General features: G+C 40.2%; 1 protein-coding gene across 6 annotated transcripts in view; it reads right to left on the reverse strand.

Moving 5' to 3' along the window:
- Positions 1-393: 393 nt before the first annotated feature.
- Positions 394-21,850, reverse strand: part of DHX40 (DEAH-box helicase 40) — an 81,328-nt gene continuing 59,871 nt past the window's right edge. For 2 of the 6 annotated variants that reach the window (XM_089676666.1, XM_089676665.1), the window contains exons 16-19: positions 21,387-21,456; positions 8,499-8,727; positions 5,175-5,314; positions 394-1,361 (exon numbers count right to left, since the gene is read on the reverse strand). In XM_089676666.1, coding sequence (XP_089532792.1) covers positions 5,178-5,314; positions 8,499-8,727; positions 21,387-21,456 — 436 coding nt within the window. In that variant the 3' untranslated portion in view covers positions 394-1,361; positions 5,175-5,177. Of the gene's footprint in view, positions 1,362-1,715; positions 1,859-5,174; positions 5,315-8,498; positions 8,728-15,749; positions 15,964-21,386; positions 21,457-21,850 lie in introns of those variants that run through there. The other 4 variants (XR_016312630.1, XR_016312629.1, XM_089676667.1 and 1 more) reach the window with 4 other exon arrangements.

Consider the following 21,850-nt stretch of genomic DNA (forward strand, 5'->3'; position numbering starts at 1 on the left):
GTGTTTCGTTATACTAGTTAATAAAGTGCAGGGGAGTGCATTAAGGTAAAAAATGTTTAGATTTTAGAAACGTTATATCATTGTGTCTTGGCATTTCTTGTACCTCCAGAAGAATTTCTTAGTATGCAAGTCACAAGTTCCCCTATACAATGAAGAACCAGGAATTTTCTTTTTGGTGACCAGGCAGTGGATGGAGGTAGCTGGGGAGCATTGAGGAAGGTAAGTACCTAATGGAAAGAAAACACTAAGAATGTCTACAGTGACTTCCTATACTGAAACAGCTAATTGCAGGGGTATGACAGAACGGAGCTAAGGATATCTGCATTTATATGGATCGGTCACTCCCTATCATCATCACTAGTTTAAAGTATTTGAATACACCGGAGCGGCAAGCCAAGAGTCACAAATTCTTTTAATAGTTTTTTTTAACAACAAAACAACACAATTTGGGGGCCACAACCCCCAAGGCCTACAAAAAGTACAATTAGTCCTATATTTAAAAATATAGAAACTTTATATAAAGGGATACATAAAAATATTGTGAATTAAAATATACAGAACAGATATGAATGAAAAACAAAACAATGTAATTAAATCAAACTAATATAATAAAAATACAAAATTCAGTAAACATGGAGAAGTGCTGTGTACTGGGTGGTTGCTGGTAGAGCTCTGTACTTGTGCGTTACCCACTCCTGAGCCCTATAAAATACCACCCCGGTACAATATTCACTCCTGAGCCCTGCACAATATATAGTCCAGAGCCTATATATGCACTGCTAAGTCCTGTACATTCTCCTGAGCCCTGCACTTTGCACTATATGCATTTCCCACTGATATTTTTGTTCTTCGTAACAACATTGACACAAGGGTATTTCTTCATGCCAGTGACACCCCTGACACAGGGACATTTTTTCCTTTCAGTGACACCACAAATGCAGGGACATTTTTTTTTACCCACTGACAGTGATGCAGTGCTACCAACACAGGGTTCATTTTTCCTTTCAGTGACACCACAGATGCAGAGACAATTTTTCCTTCCAGTGAATCCACAGATGTAGGGACATTTTTCCTCCCAGTGACACTTCAGATGCAAGGACATTTTTTTCCTTTCAGTGACACCATCAACACCGAGACATTTCATTTACGCACAGGGACATTTATGCCTTTTTACTTATCCCATTTTTGTGTATCAATTTTAAACTCTTCAATTTGCTGCAGTGTACCACAAACATTGGTACTAGATCATCACATGCCACAAATGGGTCTATTGGCTCCACCCCATTCTTCATCCAGCAGGAAAGGGGAGAAGCAGTTTTCCATATTTGCTCAGGGCAGTGGGTGACCTTGTCCTGGCACTGCTAAAAAGGAACAAAAAACAGTCTGTATTTATGAAAAAGCAAAGGACAGACAAAATATAAACCATTTTGCAGAGCTGTAGGATGCTCAACTAAATTTAACTGTATTCAGACACCTTAGGATTTCAAAATAAGCAGAGGTTTAGCCAGTGTCAGTGGCAATGTGCTGAGAGTGCTGTTATCATCTGTGTATAGTTTAAAATGGGTAATGGGTGCCAGGAAGGTAGGAGATACAAAGAAACAAGCTGAAGTGGAGGAGTGATGTGCATGGATGTGATTGAAAGTGACACAATGAGAAGTGCCAATCTGAAAGGGAGCATAAGCAAAGACTTGTGGGTGGATCTAATTAACACTGACCTATTGCTTGTGTGCAGAGCCAGATATATCATTAGTGTGCGTGATGCTCTGCAGAAAATACTGTACATGAAGACAATCATCAGATTGCATTTATGACCGTTATTACCAAATATTGGAAAGATGAAGGGAGAGATCAAGAGACCCTAAAAAAAGTGAAAACAAAAATTGGAACAATCTATTGATGAAAACGTGAGCAGATTAAAGATGGCCATACGCTGGTACAACTTTGTACAAAAATGGTTGTTTTGTAAATATTTGTTTTCTTTTCAATTCTTTTTTATTATTTTTCAGAAAAAGGTTACATTTCACAGAGATAGGTCCAGACAGAGAATATACAAAACCAGTAGGCATAACACGTCTTAGCACCACAATGTCACTACGCTCACAGGTCTGGTGGAACCTTGGAATAATGGCCCATGGCCTACAGTTGCATACATAATAGATTACTTCTAACTTGTCAGTACCTGTAATCAACATTTGAGTTGACCTTTAAGGCCTAATATTCGTTCTATTTTCTAATTGTTAATGGGAATAAATCTATGTCTGTTTACAACTGAACGAACAAGAAAATTTGAAGGCTCAGGATGGAAAAAAAAAAAATAAAAAAATTATGGTAGCTTCAGTTTTTATTTTGCATGATTTTTGCACAACTGTTAGTCAAAACTATATTTTCAGTTAAGAATACTATAAAATTAATTTTATCACACACTATAAGCACAATTGAATTACACAATTTTTGTTGTACAAAATAAAAGATGAGGTAGTAAATAGATACCAGATGTGTGTTTGTATCTGTAAAATAGTGAAAAATTATAGATATGTGGTGCGGCAATAGATAACGTGTGGTGCAATTACTGTTTGCATACCCATGTACAGGTTTACATTTATTGGTGTGCGTAGGGCAACAGGGCTGCTAAAAAAATAAAATTATATATAATATATATATATATATATTTATTATAAAATATGTATTTTTTTCTTTTTTTTTTTTTTAAATTGATTTTACTATAATGGGGTTTTTTTTTACATTTTTATATTTTTGTTAAGATTACATTTATTGTTATTACAATGTAACTAACAGTGTGAAAGCACTGGGCATTCGGACAGGCCCTCTTTATGGAGACATTAGGGGTCTATCAGCCCCTAATATCTCTCCGCTACAGATATTCAAGCACATATTGTGCTAGAACAGCCAGGAAATTACAGCTATGAAGCTGGATGCACTTTGAGCTGAGCTCTTGACAGTTTCATACACGGCAGAGATGATTAAGAAACAGATGTTTCCTGAACTCCTGCTGCTTGCTGTCCTGTTGTGATCCCAGGCTCCCAGAGTGAGCCCAGGAACCCAGAAAGGGGGGATCCCTGTAAGCACTGTAAAAGTAATCACTTTTGCATTACAGCTGGGGGTTGGCAGAACAACAGTAACAAACTCACGACTGCAATTTGTTTAACCTTTTTAGACTCTGGACATACATAGTACTTCTAGAACTAGGCAAAGTGGTAAAAAATCTGTTAGATTTCTATGACAATCAAAGTAGTTGCCGTCAAATGAAAATTCCTTGAGTCAACGATGGGCACATTGATTGTTCTGTTGAACAACCTTTCACTAACTGTTTTTCGAAAATCTAACAGTGTGTTTCCAACTTAAAGTAGTATTAAAGCCTCAGTGTTTTTTAGTTTAACACACTGAGCACATCAATATATACTGTCCCCAGTAAAATATTTGTTAAAGGATAAATTCACCTTTTGACCAAAAATAATAAATGCACTTTTTTTTGCAGGTAAAAAAAAAAATAAAAAAATGTGCATTTAATATTTTCAGTTGCAGGAGACTGTAAAGCATTGCACCAGCGATCAGCAGATGGCTAATACCATGCAGGTCTCCTGCAGACCTGTCAGTATATCTACTAACTAGCCCACACAGATATACTGGCAGGAAAATTCAATGAATTACCAAGCCAATTCAGTTCATTGAGAACTACAAGCCAACAGTCACTAAGACTGTCAGGACTTGTAGTTCATTCATTCACAGAAACCCTGCACAAACTCACTGTTTTTAAAAAGTGGCAGCTAGTACAGGGAACTTCTCCCTGTTCTTCTGTCACAGGGAGGGGGGCAAGCGGACAGCGACAGCAGCACTGGGAACATGTTACATGTTCCATCCGTTTTTAGGGTGGAACATGTAGCATGTTCCCAACGGTGAACTTATCCTTTAACATTCTTACTCCAGCATTTTCAGTTTACTACTTTCAATGCTGCTGGGTCCTGCTCTCTCAGCGCTGCTTCCTCAAACTTTTGAAAAAGTTAACAGTGAGCACTGTCTCCAGTCAGCCTGTTAGCTTGGAAAAAGGAAGCAGGAGAAGGAGGGAGGAGCAGGGGAGTGGGCATCTATTAATGCACGCAATGTAGGGAGACGCAACTTTAGTCCTGCATGTAAGGGTGGCTCCACAAGCTGTTGAGAGAAAGGATCCACCCTGAAAAAAGGAAACCTGGGGCAGTGCTAATGGTTTGAAATGGAACATAAGCAAGGACTGAAAAAAGAAGAAGCTGCTTACTTACTCAGTATGTAATTAGGTAAGTGTACCTTTGAAATAAATAAATGCACATATTTTTGCAGATAAAAATAATAGACAAAAAAGTAAAAATACTACTACAGTGCTTTGTATAAAATCATATGAATGAGTTGTGACATTGGGTGAAATTGTAAGCACTGCATAATTGTACATATGGTACACATACATAAAATTGAGTGTATATATTGAAAATAATGCGAGAATCTTAAGTGATATGGAAAAGGATGTCGTCGACCTTACGTTGGTAAGATTGACCTATTTTAGCATCACATGGCGTAAGGTCAGATACATAGATAATACAAAAACACTAAATGATGCAAAGAAAAAAGAAAAGGGGGGGGGGAATGGCAAGTGAGCAATAGTTTTGGACAGTGTTACTATATGCTAGGTAAAAGTAATGAACTGAGGTGGGGCTTCTGTGACTGCTTCTATTATAACCGCTACTAATCTATAGAAATCCTTGTTATGGTTCATAAGAAAATGAATAGTCATTCACCCCCAATCTAATATTGGATCCATGTTTGTTCAGTCTTTGTCCCGGCATATTGCGGGGGGGGGGGGGGGGGGGGCAGACCCCCTGCAAAACACAGTAACTCAGTGGGGACATCGCAGTATTAACAATGGATCGTTAGTACAGCGAGCACCTCGCAAGCTCTTCATTTCAACCTTGACAACTTCTCCTTAGAAAAAATGAAAAGGTAAGTAATATTTATTTTTTTTGGAATGCTGTGTGGATTGGAACACATAACATATAGTGAGGTTTTCTCAAATTTGACTGCAAAAGTGCAAATATGCTAATATGCTTTAAGTAATGTCACTCTTTCTGCTAGTTGTCCTTTAAACTATATCAGAAACCTAAAAGAGAATGATCGCCAAGAATGCATACTTGTCAGCTTTTGTCCACCTGCTGAATGTTTGTTTTCTGACTCTTCTGATGTTTACGCTCAAGGAAGCGTGCTCTTGCATCAGATATGGACTGGTCATCATTTCTCTTCTGCATTTTTTTCAATGAGGCCTCAAAATCATCTGAAATAGATACCATTAACACTCGCAACACTGGACAAATGGAGGGAAAGAAAATGTGGTTTTACTGCAGGCAAACAAAATCTATCTATATTGGTTGTTTTTTTTTTTTTTTTTAAAGGAAAACCCAAATTTAAATGCACATCCATCCCACAGCCATAAGCCATCGCAATGTTTATTGCTTTTGGTAGAATCTTCTTTGCACTGGCAGCACCTGCGCAATAAATCCCTACATACTTGAAGACCCTGCACTGCCTGTATGATGTAAAGAGTGCAGCAGGCAGGGACTACAAGATTCAGGTAAGAATACTGGAGGAGAGAAGGTGAGGGTGGTTTACTTTAGGTCTGGGTGGGTAAGCAGGTAGGGTAAAATTATGTGAAAACAAACCCACTGGTGACTGTTTTCACATCACTAATGCAGGCAACACAAAGACTGATTTAATATGAGTTGCTTTCAAGTGTACACACTGTGGTTAATTTACTAAAACTAAAGAGTGCAACATCTGGTGCAACTCTGCAAAGAAACCAATCAGCTTCCAGGTTTTTTTGTCAAAGCTTAGTTGAACAAGTTGAATTTAGAAGCTGATCGGCTACCATGCACAGCTGTACCAAATTTTGCACTCTCCAGTTTTAGTAAATCAACACCACTGTAATGTGTTCCAATGATTACTCCTAAGTGTCATGAGACCTCTATCTAAAACAAAACCACACATGTCCAGTAAAAGCAATCAAGCAGCCCACCTCTACATTAAATCTGGGAGTTGGTTGTACTACAAAAACAAGTTTACAGCTACTGCTGTGGCCTTAATCTGGCTTAGCCACTTGAAATTATGGACATACCAGACATGTCCAAAGAGCACACAGCCATAACATATTCCTTTACCTTGGGGAGAAAAGGGGATGTAAGCCATGGTATGCAGAAACACTTCTGCCATCAGCACTTGTGAGACAGTGCTGGCATTTTGATACCCACAGTAATTTTATACACTATGAAGTATTTGATAGATATACTTTACTCAAGCACAGATGCCAAGCACCCAAGACAGCTGATAACCACTGCAGACAGCAACTTTCGGTATACATTGTTACATTTTTATTATTTACAGTGTACCAAGTAATGCAATAAACAGCTGGTGTGTAAATATCTTGCATGCACTGCTAGCAGTTATGTACAGGAGCTGATGAGAAAAGATATAGGCAGAAGTGGCAGTAAATTTTGTGGCATGTGGGATGTTTTGGGTCTGCATTAGTTTTAGAAGGCAATTTGTGGATGCACCTTTAATGAAAATGGCAGGGAACAAGAATCTGCATGGTGCTGAACAGGCTCATCTAAATGCATATACAGTACCTGTACCTTCAGTTAAATAATCATTTAGTTATTCCCTCCTGCCATTTCTTTAAATAAAGTAGCTGATACTATACACAGCGTTTACAATATGAAAAAGTGCAGCGCTTATAAACAAATTAAATTTGCTATATCAGAGTCTGGCCACACCCTCAAACAGAGAGTATAAAGTTCATAGGAGCAATGTCCGGTAAAAGACAAATGGATGAAATGGTGACTTAGTTACTCCCAAGGAGGCACTCGTTAAAACCGTGTAGGAAATGTAAGAAATGCGCACTCACCAGATGCGCATTAGATAAGCGCAATATTAATAACCAGAGGTCCCCTCTTATCCTGTGGAAGGTGCAGCTCACGCTGGACAGGCTATCCCACAATACTGGCGCCTCGAGGGATCTTCTCTACTGGTGGAAGCTGCGTGTATGGCTCCTCCTTAACACGTTTCGCACACAAAGTGCATCCTTACACCTTCTGAGGATGCACTTTGTGTGCGAAACGTGTTAAGGAGGAGCCATACATGCCTGAGACGTCACGCCACCGGATCAAGGAGGTCTGGTGGCCCCCATAACTATCCAGCTGGTCAGTTTTTCAAACGGTTCATGAACGGTTTTGCTGCATGCTTTGTCTACTTTTCCTTGGCGATAGCCTCCATTTGCTTTTATGTATGTTCATCACTTTTAACCAGTAATAAAAGAATTTATATTTTGACCTACTACACTATGGCCACTATTCTCTGCACCACATCGAGCATTTAACCCCCCAGGACCATATGGTGACCACCCTGAGGCCCAGAGGAGAGTGACTCATTTGAGCTGACCCCCATCGCAGCTTCCACCAGTAGAGAAGATCCCTAGAGGCGCTAGTATTGTGGGACAGCCTGTCCAGCGTGAGCTGCACCTTCCACATGATAAGAGGGGACCTCTGGTTATTAATATTGCGCTTATCTAATGCGCATCTGGTGAGTGCCCATTTCTTATATTTCCTACACGGTTTTAACGAGTGCCTCATTGGGAGTAACCAAGTCACCATTTCATCCATTTGTCTTTAACCGGACATTGCTCCTATGGACTTTATACTGTCTGTTTGAGGGTGTGGCCAGACTCTGATATAGCACATTTAATTTGTTTATGAGCGCTGCACTTTTTCATATTGTATATGTTCGAGAGGTTATATGGTTTCCTTGTAGTGTATCAGCAGCTTATGTTATCATCTTAGCGCTCGCTGAATCATCTTTATATCCTATACACAGTGTTTGGCTGCAGTACAGAAATCAATAGTGAGCAATCAGGCTTCCTCATAATAGGTTTCATTCTCCTGAGGTATCTCAAAAGAATAGTATTTGTACTGTATACATTAGTCATATTTTTCTTGTTAAGTTTCCAATTTCTACTAAACCAGGGCTCCCCAAAACTTCCAACACATCAGATTGTTTGTTGACCCTAAATACTATTTAACAATCAAAGTTTATATTGAAGGTTTCATGGCATGAGATTGGCTTGGAGCTCTACAGAGACCTCATTAGATTAACTGGCCTTAATCAGCCTTCTATCATTTAGTACCTGCTGACCCCCTGACATGTTATGAACCCGTTGAATAATCCCATCATTCCTTCAGGGTCAATTTTGACGATTTTGGGGAACCCTGCACTAAAAACAATGACATCAGGATTCAGAAAGTTTGTTGTGGTCAACACAGCCACTTCCTTCAGACATTTTAAAAAGACAAAAAGGCCCATCAAGTTGCGAACAAGGACCCAAAAACATAAGGAAAGTAGTATACAAGACTTGGATCATCAATTGCTGTTCTAAATTTATAAGAGTGTGTTAAATTATGAAGGGAGTTTACCATAACGTTGCCGTGCTTTTTCTCTAGCATTCCATTTAGCCAGTTCCTCTTCAGTCACTTCTTCTCTGGCCACGTTGCTCAATTCATACGCATCAATATCATGCAATTTTGGAAGCAAGTCTTTAACCCATTCATAGTGGATAGGACACACAGTCCTGACAAATATCTTAGACGTCACCAAAACACTATGGAACAAAATCCACTCTAAGTTGGTTTCCTGGCCAAACAACTGAAATATAAAATGGTAAATTTTATTTATGAATTCACATAAGAAATCACGATAGGCAATGGTTGGCACACGTATGTGCAAACAAGCTTCAACCAAAAAACGTTACTATATTGTTCTTTTTCTTGTCATAATCCCACAGATGTCACTAGAAGACTTCTATAGCAATAACAATATAATTTGTGTAAGTAGTAGTGTCTGCACTTCCTTGCACTTGCAAAATGTCAAGGCACTCTGCCAAACCAAATTACGATTCAGAAAAAATACTTAAAGTGGCCCTAGCAGTAATTTTACAGTTTTGCTTGAATACTTTTTTGAGCAAGAGAATTAAAAGTATCATTTTTCAAAAGACTGTACCTTTTTTCATTAAAAGCAGTCTTTCATCTGCAGTCATAAATGTGCCCAGGTTCAATTTTTTAGGTCTGCTTAGGCAGAGCATTCTAGAAAAATGTTAATACTCTCTAATATTTACTTACATCATCTGTCTGCTACAGTCAGGAGGAAGTATTTTCTAGTTCTATGTCCAAACCATTCCACCTTGACGATTTTGTTCAGTGTAGTTTTCTGGCAGGTAACTGAGATATACAGGTGAAACTCAAAAAATTAGAATATCGTGCAAAAGTTCATTTATTTCAGTAATGCAACTTAAAAGGTGAAACTAATATATGAGATAGACTCATTACATGCAAAGCAAGATAGTTCAAGTCGCGATTTGTCATAATTTTAATGATTTTGGCTTACAGCTCATGAAAACCCCAAATCCACAATCTCAGAAAATTAGAATATTGTGAAAAGGTGCAATATTCTCGGCTCAAAGTGTCGCACTCTAATCAGCTAATTAAGCCATAACAACTGCAAAGGGTTCCTGAGCCTTTAAATGGTCTCTCAGTCTGGTTCAGTAGGAATCACAATCATGGGAAAGACTGCTGACCTGACAGTTGTGCAGAAATCCATCACTGACACCCTCCATAAGGAGGGAAAGCCTCAAAAGGTAATTTCAAAAGAAGTTGGATGTTCCCAAAGTGTTGTATCAAAGCATATTAATAGAAAGTTATGTGGAAGGGAAAAGTGTGGAAGAAAAAGGTGCACAAGCAGTAGGGATGACCGCAGCCTGGAGAGGATTGTCAGGGAAAGGCCATTCAAAAGTGTTGGGGACTTTCACAAGGAGTGGACTGAGGCTGGAGTCAGTGCATCAAGAGCCACGATACACAGATGGATCCTGGACATGGGCTTCAAATGTTGTATTCCTCGTGTCAAGCCGCTCCTGAACAACAAACACCGTCAGAAGCGTCTTACCTGGGCTAAAGAAAAACAGACCTGGTCTGTTGCTCAGTGGTCCAAAGTCCTCTTTTCTGATGAGAACAACTTTTGCATCTCATTTGGAAACCAAGGACCCAGAGTATGGAAGAAGAATGGAGAGGCACACACTGCAAGATGCTTGAAGTCCAGTGTGAAGTTTCCACAGTCTGTGTTGATTTGGGGAGCCATGTCATCTGCTGGTGTTGGTCCACTGTGCTTCATTAAGTCCAGGGTCAACGCAGCCATCTACCAGGAGATTTTGGAGCACTTCATCCTTCCTTCTGCAGACAAGCTTTATGGGGATGCGGACTTCATTTTCCAGCAGGACTTGGCACCTGCCCACACTGCCAAAAGCACCAAAACCTAGTTCGAAGACCGTGGGATTACTGTGCTTGATTTGCCAGCAAACTCGCCTGACCTGAACCCCATAGAGAATCTATGGGGCATTGCCAAGAGAAAGATGAGAGACATGAGACCGAACAATGCAGAAGAGCTGAAGGCCGCTATTGAAGCATCCTGGTCTTCCATAACACCTCAGCAGTGCCACAGGCTGATAGCTTCCATGCCAAGCTGTATTGAGGCAGTAATTGCTGCAAAAGGGGCCCAAAACAAGTACGGGGTACATATGCATGCTTATACTTTTCAGAGGTCCGATATTGTTCTATGAACAATTCTTGTTTTATTGATTGCATGTAATATTCTAATTTTCTGAGATTGTGGATTTGGGGTTTTCATGAGCTGTAAGCCATAATCATCACAATTATGACAAATCACGGCTTGAACTATCTTGCTTTGCATGTAATGAGTCTATCTCATATATTAGTTTCACCTTTTAAGTTGCATTACTGAAATAAATGAACTTTTGCACGATATTCTAATTTTTCGAGTTTCACCTGTATACACAATGCCAAGAATAAAAGGCAGTTTTAAAGTCATAGTAATTTACATGATGGTCTCATCTTTGCACCTGAACAAAGATGGTGATGGTGATGATGAAGAGTAAAGAAAAAACAATGGCTGGGAGAATAATGTGATATTTTTGAGAGCTAATAGTTTGCATGTTCACATTACTCCCATGGAAAATTAAATTTTTTGACTTACCAGTAAAATTTGTTTATTGGGAGTACAGGAGATCAGTAAAAGACACAAGATCTTTAGTCTTTAACCATGGGGTTATTACAGGTGAAACTCGAAAAATTAGAATATCGTGCAAAAGTTCATTTATTTCAGTAATGCAACTTAAAAGGTGAAACTAATATATGAGATAGACTCATTACATGCAAAGCAAGATAGTTCAAGCCATGATTTGTCTGTGGCTCTGCTGAGGTGTTATGGAAGATCAGGATGCTTTAAATAGCAGCCTTCAGCTCTTCTGCATTGTTCGGTCTCATGTCTCTCATCTTTCTATTGGCAATGCCCCATAGATTCTCTATGGGGTTCTGGTCAGGCAAGTTTGCTTGCCAATCAAGCACAGTAATCCCATGGTCACTGAACCAGGTTCTGGTGCTTTTGGCAGTGTGGGCAGGTGCCAAGTCCTGCTGGAAAATGAAGTCAGCATCCCCATAAAGCTCGTCTGCGGAAGGAAGCATGAAGTGCTCCAAAATCTCCTGGTAGACGGCTGCGTTGACCCTGGACTTAATGAAGCACTGTGGACCAACACTAGCAGATGACATGGCTCCTAAAATCAACACAGACTGTGAAAATTTCACACTGGACTTCAAGCATCTTCCAGTGTGTGCCTCTCCATTCTGCCTCCATACTCTGGGTCCTTGGTTTCCAAATGAGATGCAAAAGTTGCTCTCATCAGAAAAGAGGACTTTGGACCACTGAGCAACAGACCAGGTCTGTTTTTCTTTAGCCCAGGTAAGACGCTTCTGACGTTGTTTGTTGTTCAGGAGCGGCTTGACAAGAGGAATACGACATTTGAAGCCCATGTCCAGGATCCGTCTGTGTGTGGTCGCTCTTGATGCACTGACTCCAGCCTCAGTCCACTCCTTGTGAAAGTCCCCAACACTTTTCAATGGCCTTTTCCTGACAATCCTCTCCAGGCTGTGGTCATCCCTGCTCAGGGGTGGACTGACCATTTGGAAATTCGGGCACTGCCTGAGGGCCCGGGGTCAGTAAGGGGCCCCATGAGATGCCCCTGGTACCTTTTTCATAGGCTTTTTTGAGTTTGGGCAAGGACACAGGGGTCCCATGATCCCCTATTGCCCGGGGGCCCCATGAGTGGTCAGTCCACCCCTGTCCCTGCTGCTTGTGCACCTTTTTCTTCCACACTTTTCCCTTCCACATAACTTTCTATTAATGTGCTTTGATACAGCACTTTGGGAACATCAAACTTCTTTTGCAATTACCTTTTGAGGCTTTTCCTCCTAATGGAGGGTGTCAATGATTGTTTTCTGCACAACTGTCAGGTCAGCAATCTTTCCCATGATTGTGATTCCTACTGAACCAGACTGAGAGACCATTTAAAAGCTCAGGAACCCTTTGCAGGTTTTATGGCTTAATTAGCTGATTAGAGTGGGACACTTTGAGCCTAGAATATTGCACCTTTTCACAATATTCTAATTTTCTGAGATAGTGGATTTAGGGTTTTCATGAGCTGTAAGCCATAATCATCACAATTATGACAAATCACGGCTTGAACTATCTTGCTTTGCATGTAATGAGTCTCTCATATATATTAGTTTCACCTTTTAAGTTGCATTACTGAAATAAATGAACTTTTGCACGATATTCTAATTTTTTGAGTTTCACCTGTATGTAGCTCCCTAAACATGTTTGGACACAGGTTAAAAAAAAAAACAACAAACAAACAAAATAAAAAACTGCAGGAACCTCTACTAAATAACCCCTACCAGCTAGGTTCAGTTTTGTAGCAAGCAATAAGGAGATCATAAAGAACAAAAGGGAAGGCCCCATGTCCTGTACATTACACCCAGAAATTGAATTTTGCTATTAAGTCAACAATTCTATTCCCTAGTCCTGCATTACAGGGGGGGACAGAATGTTGAGTCTTTAACCATGGGAAATCCAACAACAGTCCAATTGCGAGGTGGGCAACAAAGAAAACAAATGCCAACAGGCCTACCTAACAAATGGGTCAAGAAGGACTTGCCATTTTTGGGAGTAAGGTGCTACAAGCTGCTCTGAATCTGTCATCAGAAGAGGCTTGAAAATCCATTTTGGTAAAACTTAAAAGTAGTTACTGTCTGGACATTTTTGTATGCAGACCGATAGCAAAGTATATTATTATTAATTTGTTTTAAACCTTTTTTCCCCCCATTTCTACAGTTTTTCCAATTTCTGGCCTATGTCAAAATTATGTCATACATCCCAAGGCATTTATTTTTCATCTGGTGGGGGGCAAGGGTCTTCTCAGCTAAGCACACCCCCCTACCTGCATTCCTGGCCTAAGGGCAGCTGGATTCCAGGAAGTAAATGCTACATGAATCATCTACTCTTACTCAAGATGGCCAAGGCCAGAAATTCTAAGGAGGTGTTTCTCAAAGAGATTTCTCAACAAAATAAAGCATGAGACATGGGTGAATAGGAGAGTTTGCTTTGAATAATCAATATGAATTACAAAGCACTTTGATTTGTGGTTCTCTGATACAATTTAGGTTCTCTTTAAACATGTGAGCAGAAGGCCAAGTGGCACCCTTGAAACAGATGCTAAAAAGCCTATGCAACACTAACAGATTTGGTAGAGCGCAAACTAACAGGGAAAGGAGGAATCCTATTCTTTAGAATAATTACTTGTCTAATCCAACTAGCAATAGTCGAGTGAGAAGCAGGGAGCCCCTTGTGGGAACCCTCAGAAAGCACAAAGAGGGAATCGATTACCTAAGAGGCTGTATCCAAAACTCTCACAGCCCATTCCATGGTAGGACAGTGAAAAGAAATTTCCTTGGGATGTTTTGGAGCAGGACATAAGGAAAGAAAGGCAATGAGGTATAAGGAGGAAAGTACCTAAGGAGAAAAGAAGAGGCTTTCAGTCTTAGGACGAGCTTGTATTTGTGAAACACTAAGAAAGGCTCTTTACAGAATAAGGCTGCTAATTTAGAGACCATCCATGCAAGAAGGTAACCTTGCAAGGTCAGATAAAAAATATCACTAGTAGGTTTAAAGGGCTGCCTCTGAAGACCAAAAGAACCAGGTTACAGGGAGAGATGTGTGATACCCTGCACAGGAGCCTAAGGAATGAGAGGCCAATGGTTTCTGAAACTGAGCAAACAATGTTAAGATCTGTCCCTTGATGGTACTCAAGGCCATATGCTGATCTAGACCAGACTGCAGAAAGGACAGGATGCATCCAACAGAGTACTTCCTAGAATGGACTTACCTTGCTTCACAGCATGCAAAATAGAAGTCAGCTTTCCAGGCTTTAAGGGGGTAGGGACGACTGAATCCAATAAGCTCCTGTCGTTCAGGACCTGAGATTCAACCAAAGCGCTGCAGAATCTACACTGTCCACTGGATACCGACTGACAGGGATAGGGAGGACTGATCCTGTATCACAAGATTGTCCAGGTAAACCCACATGTATTCCATGGGAACAGAGAAGACCTAAGACCTGGGCAATCACTTTGTTGAAACCAGGAGGAGGGGGGGGGGGTTCATGGACAGCATGAAGGGGGACACAGTTTGGTAATGCTGTCTGCCCACCACAAAAAAACAAAAACACACACCATAAAACCAGATAACTGATAAGGAGAAAAGATGTCAATGTGTAAGTAAGCATCCCATATGTCTACTGAAACCAGCAAATCTCTTTTAGGGGTGACTGACCTGGCCAATTTCATTTGGAATTTTTTAACCTATAGGAACAAGCAGAGAGTATTCAGATGTGGGATGAACACTTCTATTTATCTTGAGAACTGTGAATAGGTTCAAGTGGAAAAACAAAAAAGGCAACTGCCCCAATTCATTTTTACAGTAAGGTGCACATGGAAGGGCACTGCACAAAATAAACAAAACAAACATGAGCTTCCTTGAGGCATACCTGCCTTTAAAATATCCATTTTCCTATATGGAAACTCTTGAAGATTACAATTGGGACCACACTATACAAAGGGGCCTTGACGAGGGAGTTCGGCTACTGCATATTTGCAAATGTTGTACATATAAAACCTTTGTTTTTAATGCAAATTGTTAGTATATTTTGGGGGTTTTTGCTTGTTAGGTGGCAAGTGTGTGATCCTTGCATGGAATTAGAGCAACAACTCCCTGCGAAAGGAACTGCTGAATTGCAACAAGAATTCTGCCTGTCTTTATGGGAATAGTGGAAAATGTCAGTGCAGGAGGTGTGGAGGGGGCAAATTCCCAAATTCCAGTTTGGATTTCCTGGAAATGACACTCTGAACCCAAATCCCTGAGATTTCCTGGGATAAGAGGTCCAAGAAAGCAGCAAGATGTTCCTCTCACCCTGACCAGGCAGGATGCCCCTTCAAAGGGAAGAGGGCTAGAAGAACCACATCTTCTGATGGAAATATGTTCCAGACTTCAGCATGGAGCTGGAGGCCTAAGTGGGATGAAAGGAGCTTCTCCTAACCTAAGGGGTAAAAAGGTCTATCCGCAGAAATGCGGGCCTTCTTTTTGTGGGGGAGGAGAGTATACTTAACCCCCCTGATCTCCATGATGTGCATATCCAAGCATGAACCAAACAGGTGCCCCTTCAAAAGGGAAGATGTTTTAAGCATTTCTTGCACAGAAATTCAGCTTACCAACATTTGAGTCAAAGAATCCTCTGCAAGTCGATGGAGAGAAGACTCATCATGGAGATCTTGCAGAGCATGGGCACCAAGTATTTTAAGCAGTAGTGTAAGGCTACAGGTAAAAGTTCTAGTTGTTGCTCAGGCTTTGGGACCATGTGTTTAGTCCGGACAGCAGTGGTCTGGCAAATAGCCTTCGAAGCAACCACGAGTTGCATGGTGGTGCCTGCCAAGGAAAAAAAGTTCTTAAAGAGGGCTTCTAACTTTTTATCTACTGGGTAACTGAACAAATGATTATCCTCTAAATGTTAGAGTGTTATCCTCTGTTAAAGTGTTTTGTTAAGACAAGAAATTTAGGGTCCACTACAGAGACCATCCATTTTGTATGAAGCTTTCTCCCATAGGATATTGCTGAACAAAACTTTTGGAAGAGAAAATAGTTTCAGGGTGGGGCCAGTAACTGTATAGAATGGGTTTTAAGGGCAAGTGCACTGGGAAGGTCTTGGCAAGCTAGGGTAATTGTAGGGATCCTATGAGGGACACCTTGGAGTGAGCCGACCCAAACTGTTCAAATGCTAAACAAGTGTGTTCAACCTCAAGGGTAGCAATGGTATCCTTAAAGTGGCATTCCAGTCAAACTCAAAATCTATTCCATTCTAAGCCTATTTTATCTACCCTGTAAAAGAAAATATGCCTATATTTACCTTTTTTGAAGCTGCTCTGGTCTAGTCACATGGCTGGCTTCAGTGTACAGGAGGGACCAACGACAATGGATGCCCCATAGTAAGCCAATGGGTGACGTCATTGCCCAGGCTCTGAAGCTGTTGTCCTCTACATGGAGGCCGACCATGTGACTGGACTGGAGTGGCTTCAGAATAGCAGAATAGGCAAGTATAAGCAGCTTTCCTTTTACAGGGTAGATAGAATAGCTTTAAAGCACTGAGTAAACTGTTGGTGCTATATAAATCCTGTATAATATTAATAATAGTCTTAAAATGGGGGTGGGAGTAGATTTGGGCTTAGCTACGGTATGACTGGAATTTCACTTTAAGCTTGGAAGAAATTTTTAGCTGGAGGAGTCTAATCCTGATCAGATTTCTCAGAAGGAGAGTGAGAATCTTCCTCATCTACCTTTTCATCAGGCAAAGAGGTTTAATTACTAAAACTGCATGGTGCAAAATCTGGTGTAGCTCTGCATAGAAACCAATCAGCATCCAGGTTTTATTGTCAAAGTTTAATTGAACAAGCTGAAGTTAGATGCAGGTTGGTTACCATACACAGCTGCACCAGAATCTGAGTGCACCAGTTTTATTAAATCTCTCCCAACGCGTCTTCAACCAAGTTACAGATTCACCCAGGAGGGGAGACCGAAGGCACTCGCTTGTGACCTCTGTTTTCAACAGGACTGGAATTTGACCCATGAAATCGGACATTATGACAGCAAATTCCTACCTAGATAAGTAAAATGAAGGGCCCTTGGAGTGCTCACAGAAGTAATCAGACTGGGGTAACTAAGAACAGAGGGTACTAGACTACACCATCCCCCCTGCCCGAGCCATACGCTAAATCTTAGCAATGCCACATGACTCCTTACCCATACATTTGTGATCTGACATTTGCAATGCAAAAGTGTCCCCAGAGGAGTAATCTCTGTTGTTGTGGGAAGGGGAGAGTTAGTCTTCTGGGTCAGGCACTGTAAGCTGCTGCACCCAAGTAGGTATACAGGCATTGCTGTCCAGCACTGAGGGGGCCTTGGATTGCTTGTGCTGGCTAGGTAGAAGCATGTCCACAGAAGGAAAATGGCAGTTCTCTGAAGTGGCTAAGAAAGAGGCTACGTAGGCAGGATCACCAGATGCAACAGAATTGCACCAGACCAAAGGCAAAAATTGGTGCCAAATTTAAACAGCTTTTCTCAGTGCAGAGGTTCAGCACCGAAGGAAACTAACAAAAAAAACCTGAGGCTAGCTGGCAGTGGAAGGGGTTATATAGGTTATGTCCCAGCAGCTTTTTTTCTGCAAGTCTCCAATCACCTGAAAGTAGCTGTATAAAACCCACAGTTAAAGACTAAAATACTGTGCCCCACTAAGATCCTATAAATCGGTCTTCACACTACTGATATATTATAGAACAGATGATTGTTATCTTGTAATCCTTTTGTAAAACATTTAAGAATAATTCATAACAAGAACAAATATCTGGGCCATTCAAAATGAGTTTTTCATTAAAATGCTAGTGAAGAGCCAAACTGCCCTGGGTTCAGTTTGAGCATGGTTCGGTGAACTTCTCTCAAATTAAAAATGCCAATTTTCTGGGCCAGCAAGCAAGGAAGGGGGGTGGGTGGGCTGAATTTTAAAAAAAAATAGCATTGGGGGTGGGGAACTGCCCCAGAGAACATGTACCAATGAAAAAATAAATGTTTCTAAAAAGGATGAAACCGCTAATGCTGGATACTGTAAATGTGTTATGGGTAAAGGTCAAATGTGATTTTTGGTGCAGCAAACAAAATGCTTACAATACCAGCCTTAAAGTGTTACTAAACCCAGGACCGTGCATTCACTCTATCTGGTCTCCCACAATACACAGAACATGGAAATGCAATTATTTTAGTAAATACAGTATCAACTGCTAAATACCTTTTTTCATCAGCAGTTAGAGCAGTCTATCAGTGATCAGCAGAGAACTGGTTAAAGCTTGTAGGAGGAGTTCTCTAGGAGGATGTAGAACCTCTGACCTCTGTCTGCACAGTGCTGATTGGCCCTGTGCTGATCACATGCACTCTCCCAAGAAAAAAAAAAAAAACATGTGCAGTGTCTCTACATAATATGTCTTATAAGGAGATAAGAGGGAGACACTGTAAGAAAAGGAGGATCAGAGAAGACAGGATCCATCATCCTTTTTACGCAATGCAGAGGATTAACCCCTTAGGCTCCACAGTGAGTTTAACAGGAATGCTTTACTGTATATATAGACTGATTTTACAGTTGTGGGTTTAGTAACACGTTAACTATATAATATATAGAGTTTTTAGCTAGGCTTCTGAAATACATTATGCTTTTATAAAATGTATGTTTCTGTACCCCTAAAGTCTCAGTTCTTTATTTTGGGATGGTTCAAAGATATGTGTAAGGATGTTGGTACCAGTCATCTATCCTACTATCCTACCTGTCAGCACATTTTAAATGAGCGAGTTTAATACCATTTTAAGTAATTTTTAACGTGACTTTACATTCATTGTTCAAATAAAATTCCAGCCACATTTTACAGATTTTATTTAGTTGTCTTTCACCCCTACCATGACACAATTTTGGACTGGGTCCCTAAATTGCCAAATGGCATACACCAACATGGCTATGTTACATAGTACATTGTAGGAGAGTACAAGTTGCTGCAAGGGCCAACATTAAACTGGGCCTGTTTTGTCCTGCACAAGTGCACTTTACCATGTTGGATCTAGCTTTGCTTGGGCATATCAGCTGCACGGATGCATATATCATTTGCAATACAATATGAACTGGTAAATTACATCAGTAATTATGTATATACCCCATTAATACACTCATATCTATGCTAACGTTAAATACTTGAATCATCTTCTATTCCCTTTCCTATTGAGAAAGGCTTCAACCTTGCCACTCATATCTCTACCTAATTAACTGTACATCCTGAGGTTTTCCCAGGTCTGTAGCTGGTCAGTGAATGAAGAAAAGTCTAGTGCTCTTAATGTTTCTTTGCCTAACCAGGAGCTGGAAACACTTAAAGCTAGTTTCAGTTCCACCAGGGTTGAAAGAAAAAAAAACAAACTGGAATATCTCAGTAATTAATTAACCCCCACATATTCTGATCTATATTAGCTAATTATATCCTGACCATCCACTAAAATAACATCTTGGATGTATCATATTTTATAGAAGGGCAAAAATCAATGGAATTAAACTGAACATACTACCAAAACTCCTGTATCTCGTACGTACTCTCTCTATTCCAGTCTCCTCTTTCACTATTAAATCATTTCAAAACCATGTCATGGTATTTATATGGAATAATAAACGACCAAGGACATCCAGGCAAACTATGTACATGCATAAGCGCCAGGAGAAGCTTGAGGTCCAGAAATTTTTTAAATGTTAATCAGGCAGCCCAAATCACTATATTCACATTATATGCATCTGGGAAGACATCCTTCTGGGTGGAATTGGAATGCTATCTCTGACTACCTATAAATATGAGAGCTGTTCCTTGGATTCCACAAAGATGAAGACCAAACACAATGAGCCCTTTGATGCCTCATGCCTTAAAAATTTCTACCCTCCCTCCATCATTTTTTTTTGTCATTGGGATAGTGAATTTTGAGATTTTGCCCTCAAGTCATGCTTTTACCACTGCCTATTCCCTTCTTGAGAAAGGCTCAATCCTTATTTGGTCAATGGTCAGGGATAAATCTTCTACTGATTTTTATTTTCATTATTAGGCAGCTCAAATACGACCTCACGTCCAAACTCACAACTTTCAAAACACGTGTAATTACACACTTCTATCGCCTAACCGTATCTCTATATTTTATTCTCATTTAACCATTTACCCTCTCCCAAACACACACTCCCATTTCACCAAATGATGGACATTAAGGCAGAGAAAGATAGGACAAAAACGTGGTCTGCAATTACCACAAGCACTAATAACGTCACTACTTCTGAATCTGACCTTAAGATCTTGACTAGGTGGAGCTTAGTAACCTCAAAAGAAGCACATCTACATGCAAGGCTTTCAACCTATTGCTTTAGAGGCTGTAAGACTATCAAGGATGTTCTGCATACCTGGTGGACTTGTCCAGTGCTGGTCTAGGACTTCAACCTTTTGAAAAGACTGGTTGATACTCATAAGCCTAAAGATCCACGGCTAACACTTTTGCGTTTCAAAAACTCAATTTACACTAGCTAGTATTATATTGCTAGCTTCAAAATTCACAATAGCTCTTGCATGGAAAAAACACATTTTCAAAATTTACCAAGGTTAGAAGATGCATTGATGATTTGTTCACAAACAAAAAATGAGTAGTATTCTCTCAGATACCTATGGTAGGTCCCTCTGAGTGTGGGGCCTGTGGATCCAATATTCTCATCCACTGCTTTCTGCCAAGACCCTGGCAACCTTGTGAACCGTCTGATATTTGGGGGATAGGGATCCCCAATACATTGCCCTGAACTCCCTCCCCTACTAGCTGTATTTTCCCGTTGACAGTCATTCTCTTTTCTCTCTTCTTCAGACTTGCTCATCTGGACAAAGTGTTCACATTACCACTCACGCAATTGTCTACACTCACTCTAAATGTTCTTCAACAAACAAAAAAATGGTTAAACTGTTATGGAGCACAAACCAAATCACCTATCCCTTTACCCCCTTCCTCTTCCTATTGACCCTTCCCCTCCATCCTTTTTTTTTCACTGGGATAATAGTTTTTGAGGAGCTTCTGCTCCTGAATCACAGTTCTTGATTCCCTCTCGATTTGCTCTAATAAGCACAAGATGCAATAATTGATCTCTTTGCCTTTGTTCATTGTCGCGTCACTGATGAAACTTTTTACAACCTCTTGTAATCTAATAATTTTTATTGGGTTTATAGAAAATACAAATCTTTATTTCAAATACTCACAGTTGATGAAGGGTGGATGTGCACCACACTTCCATTTCCATCCATTGTGCAGAATGTTCTTCCTACTGACCTATACAAGCAAAATGCTCTCACAATGTAAATTAAACAAAAGGGCAAAGAAAACAACCAGAAATCACTTTTCCCTTATCTTACTGCAGAAATGAATATCAAATTAGTTGATATAGGCCACAACAGTCTAGTCATTCTCATTGTTCCCACTGCCCTAATACGCAAGCTGGATAACTAAAATGAATAAACATTCACTATAAATTTATACAGAAATCAAATTTAAATCTTTCATTGTTGGGGCAGTGATTTGTTTGTATAATAATGGAATCAAGCTTTGTGCAGTATTTAAAAGGAGAATCTTGTATATTCCGATTGACATCAGAGTAGCATGAAACAGGACTACAAGGGAGCCCTCTTGAAGGTTGTATTGTAAAGCTTTTGCTATCAACCTGCTC

The sequence above is a fragment of the Staurois parvus genome, unplaced genomic scaffold (assembly GCF_062004578.1).
Source record: "Staurois parvus isolate SC_StPar_1 unplaced genomic scaffold, SC_StPar_1.0 ptg000172l, whole genome shotgun sequence".
Taxonomy (NCBI): Eukaryota; Metazoa; Chordata; class Amphibia; order Anura; family Ranidae; genus Staurois; species Staurois parvus.